At 58.6% G+C, this 4701-nt stretch overlaps 2 protein-coding genes across 2 annotated transcripts in view; both read left to right on the top strand.

Annotated features, from left to right (window-relative positions):
- Positions 1-49: 49 nt before the first annotated feature.
- VDBG_03642 (BCK1) lies at positions 50-522 on the top strand (the record flags this gene model as incomplete). Its single annotated transcript, XM_003005643.1, has 2 exons — positions 50-345; positions 399-522. The coding sequence occupies 2 exons, from the start codon at positions 50-52 to the stop codon at positions 520-522; spliced, it is 420 nt and encodes a 139-aa protein (XP_003005689.1).
- A 2048-nt stretch (positions 523-2570) lies between these two features.
- Positions 2571-4701, top strand: part of VDBG_03641 (endoplasmic reticulum mannosyl-oligosaccharide 1,2-alpha-mannosidase) — a gene marked incomplete at both ends in the record, with an annotated part of 3448 nt that continues 1317 nt past the window's right edge. The window contains 2 exons of the mRNA XM_003005642.1: positions 2571-3744; positions 3824-4482. Of these exons, the coding sequence (XP_003005688.1) occupies positions 2571-3744; positions 3824-4482 (1833 nt within the window). The remainder of the gene's footprint in view (positions 3745-3823; positions 4483-4701) is intronic.

Genomic DNA, 4701 nt, shown 5'->3' with positions numbered 1-4701 from the left:
CTTCTCGACCTTGATGGCACGTGCAAGATTTCGGATTTTGGCATTTCTAATGAAGACGGACAACATCTACGGTAACGACAAGAGCAACAACATGCAGGGGTCAGTTTTCTGGATGGCGCCTGAGGTGATCCGTTCCGAGGGAACGGGATACTCGGCCAAGGTAGACATTTGGAGTCTAGGCTGTGTAGTGCTCGAAATGTTTGCCGGTCGCAGGCCATGGAGCAAGGAGGAAGCCGTAGGCGCCATTTACAAGATCGCCAACGGCGAGACGCCGCCCATCCCGGACGAGGTCAGGGAGACGATCAGCCCGCTGGCCATTGCGTTCATGCTGGACTGCTTTACTGTGTGAGTTTTGCCTTTTTTGGTCACCTCGAACCATGTGCTGACAATGTGGCCAGGAACCCCCACGAGAGGCCTACGGCAGATGTGCTGCTCTCGCAGCATCCCTTCTGCGAGCTGGATCCAGGATACAACTTTTTCGACACGGAGCTGTACGCGAAGATTCGGGGCAAGGAGTTTTGAGATGGTGCTGGGGCTGCGAGCGGGTCTGGTGCCAGGATTTGGGTGCGACTGAGGGACTCAGCGCGGCGTTTAGAGGCGATGAGCTGTTACCAATGGTTGCTGGGATATGGGCTGTCTGCTTGTCAAGGATGGATGTACATGATAGAGGTCATCCCACCGTGGTTGATATGGTGTCCGATTGTAGGATATATGACATGATCGATCCGATCCTCTACCTCATGATGCATTCGCATGAATATATGGTGATGTCTGGCGATTCTCGATGAAGGTTCACACCATTGTATTAGCAAGCGACGTTTAAGTTTTCAATGTCATTGCATCTGAGCAAGGGGACGTGCCGCGTTGTCACACGAGAAGTGCCGGATCGATGGTGACAGCCCGCTGTCGTAGGGCCGCGCAGGGCGTAGTTGGCGGGCCGTGTGACCTCCAGTACGCTCCAGTTCAGTCAGCGTCCGCTTACCCCGCAAAGACGGAAAAAAGGGGGAGGAGCCAGAAAGGGGGGAGTCCGTGTCGGAGAGCTGGGATGGTCTACATGTAGCTCGGTTAGCGGGTCGGGGTCAGGGCGGCGGGGAGGGAGCTTTGGGCGTTGGGATTTCCGGGTTCCGCTTCTTGTTTTGTCTCGCCCAGGTATGGTGTCTCGGCGGGATATGGAGGAAGAGAAGAAGAATGGTGGTCTCTCAGGAGAGAAGCGCCCGGCAGGCGTGTTGTTCTCATTCGGGAGGGGGGCGGGCTGTTGATGATTTCATGACCTTTGCGAGAATGCGATCCATCTTCTTGCGGCTGTGCCTGGAGTGTTGTGTATTCCTCAGGGTGGACAAGAGGCAGATTGGTCACGAGATGCACCGGCGAGGCACATGCCTAGGAAGGTACATGTTCAGTCCCTTAGTGCGTAGTACCTGGCTACTTCACTTACCTAGGTAGGTAGGCAGTGGCGTGGTATGTGCAGATGAAATGGGGCAGGAAGCACTGGCGGCCCAGGATTTTGCGCAGCGCGGCGGAGAAGCTGAGGCAGGCAAGCAGGGGCATCTGCTGAGGTGGCTACCTACCTAGTAGGTAATAACAGATGAAATTCACAGACTAAACTACATCGGGAGGCTAGTGGCCTCTCTCGGAGCCTAGGCACTTGTGGGTACCTAGGTCGGTCGCATCGCTCAACCGTGTACGCCTGATAACCTTACCTCGCGTTAGCTACCTTACCAACCTTAAGATCGCCTTACCTGTCTAGGTAGGGTGGTCAATGGACTGTCTTTGACGCAGTGCAACACAAATTGAACTTTCTAAATTGGCCTCTATATCCAATAGGGCCTCTATATCCAATAGCAGCAGTAGGAGGCAAAGCGTCACAGACAATTGGGTAAAACGGAACATGGAGCCACAGACGAGAAGAGACACGGGCAGAAACAGACATACCAGGCGCTTGGCATGACCTCGTGTGCCGGATCGGAAGGAAAAGTCAATCTTGGCACGTCGGTGACGGTGGACTGGGCCAAGCTCGCCAGGCCATTGTCGCTGTTCCTCAGGTGTCTCAACCCCTGGGAATAACGACTGCGGTAATCAACGGCTCCCCCACCTTCTCCCCTTGGACTTTTTTAGGGGCCGGGTCAAGGTCCAGCACGGTCCAGGCAGGGATGGAGGCCACAGGCTCAGGGTCTGATCGACCACTTCGCATCTGGGCAGGGTCGATCAAGCCGTCCCCATTCCTTCCCGCTCGTCGGTCGCCCTTGCCCGCGCCCGATGCTCTGGCTTTTTGGCTTTTGGCTTTTGGCATCTGGCATCTTCCTCCTGCTCTTCGCTTCTTGCATCTCACTCTCCTTGCGCGCAATCCTTCTCATTGTTTGAAGAGTCCATTGCAAGCTCAGCATGACTGCGCAGTAGATCTCGCCTTGTCATTCTGCCGCTCATCACGACCTCCGTCTCTGGCACCCCAGAGACCAGCGGAGCTCTCGACTCCGTCCGCCCACAGTGACGATCCCTCCTCGCCTCTGCTCTCCCTCGCCTCTGCTCTCCCTCGCCTGTCCGTCTCCCCGCCACGCCAGATCTCCGTCACCATGGTTCGCCGGCGAAGTCGCGTCGTGCTCCTCGTCGCCGTCGCCATCGTCTTCCTCCTCTACCGTGTCTTCCAGAACTCCGACTGGGACCCCGCGCGAGCGCCCACGTCTCCCAAGACCAACATCCCCGCCGGCCACAGCCACCCAGTTGAGCACCCCTTCGAGGACGAGCACGAGCAAAACCCCATCCCGCCCGCCGCCGCCGCTGATCAGAAGGCCGACTCGAAACCTGCTGTTATTCCTGATGCCGACACGAACCCTCTCTTGACCCCCGGCGCCGGTGATGCTGCTGCTGTCCCCGAGCCTGGCCCCAAGCCTGTTGGTCTCGCCTCGCCGCCTGCTGATGACCCTCCTCGCGATGATCCCTTCAGGGACACGACCAAGACCGGCCCTGCTCTTCCTGAACCCGACACTGGCAAGCCCGAGAAGTCTGACCAGGTTCTCCACCCTGAAGACATTCGCATTCAGAAGCCTCCCAGCCGTCAGCCTCAGGTCACCGATGCCACCGATGCCGCCAAGACACAGATCCATTGGCACAAGCAGACCGAGCACTTCCCCGTGCCTACCGAGTCCATTATCCCTCTGCCCACCGGCAAGCCCAAGCCGTTCCCCAAGATCCAGCATGTCTTCACGCCCGAGACCGAGGCGGCTGCCGTCAAGGAAACGCGCCAGAAACGCCTCGCGCTTGTCAAGGCCGAAGCCAAGCGCTCCTGGGATGGATACCGCAAATTTGCCTGGACTCACGACGAGCTGTCGCCCGTGAGCGAGCGCTTCCGCGACCCCTTCTGCGGATGGGCTGCCACCTTGGTTGACGCCCTCGACACGCTGTGGATCATGGGTCTGAAGGACGAGTTCAAAGAAGCCGCCGAGGCCGTTGCCGATATTGACTTTACCTACAGCGACAAGCGCCGTGACATACCCGTGTTTGAGACCATTATTCGCTACCTCGGTGGTCTGCTGGCCGCGTACGACGTGAGCGGCGGTCACGATGGCGACTACCCTGTCTTGCTCAACAAGGCGACAGAGCTCGCCGAGATCCTCATGGGCGTCTTCGACACGCCCAACCGCATGCCAATCCTGTACTACAATTGGATGCCTGACTTTGCCTCGCAGCCTCATCGCGCTGGCTCAGGCAGCATTGCTGAGATTGCGTCCATGTCGATGGAGTTCACGGGTCTGGCGCAGCGTGACGGGGAACAACAAGTATTACGATGCCATTGCGCGCGTGACCAATGCTCTGAGGGACCTCAAAGAGCGTGGCACATCCATCCCTGGCATCTTCCCCGAAAACCTGGACATATCGGGCTGCAACAAGACGGCTACGGCCGCGCGCAACGCACTTGCCGAGGAGAAGGCCGAAATGAGAGCCAAGGAGGAGGCTGCCAAGCTGCATCAACCCCAAGGTTACGTCCCGGGACAGGACAGCATCACTGCCACTGACCCTGCGGCGGAGCCAGAGGATGATGATGGGTCCGCTCTGCCCAAGGTCGTCGCCCCGGCCGCGATCAAGCCTGCGGATGACGCCCCGCCTGCTGAGAAAGAATCTGCCGCAGGGAGCCAAACAGCTGCTCACGAAGAGCTTGCAGTGGGCGACGTACCGGCTTCCAAATGGTCGAAGCCTGCTGGCGGAACGCCCAACGCCCCTGAGGACCCAGCTGTCGCTCGCCGTGCCCTCCGAGTGGATCCAGCTGGCGATGTCCAGGCAGAACTCGATCCCAACCAGAAGGAAAAGAACTTCTTGACGCCCGACGACTTGCCATCCTACCCGGGCTCGACCACCGGAGACGAGCGATCGCAGGCGCCTATCGCCGCTGACGGCAAGTTCGCCAGCTGGGACTGTATAGAACAGGGTATTGTGCCCAGTGGTTACGGTTACGAACAGTACAGCATGGGTGGCAGCCCAGGACTCGGCGTACGAGTACTTCCCGAAAGAGGACCTTTTGCTCGGCGGCCTGGCCCCTGAGTACAAGGACCCTGCACATCGGCACAGTCGAGGCTGTCAGAAAACAACTGCTCTACCGCGCTATGGCTCCCGAGGATAGAACACGTGCTCTTCTCGGCCAAAAATCGTGACATTCGGGCGACATTGCCCATGACGCCCGGTACGAGTGACGAGGTCACGCATCCTGAC

Source organism: Verticillium alfalfae, genomic scaffold (genome assembly GCF_000150825.1).
Source record: "Verticillium alfalfae VaMs.102 supercont1.4 genomic scaffold, whole genome shotgun sequence".
In the NCBI taxonomy this organism is placed as follows: Eukaryota; Fungi; Ascomycota; class Sordariomycetes; order Glomerellales; family Plectosphaerellaceae; genus Verticillium; species Verticillium alfalfae.
This window is presented reverse-complemented; position numbering and strand designations above follow the sequence as displayed.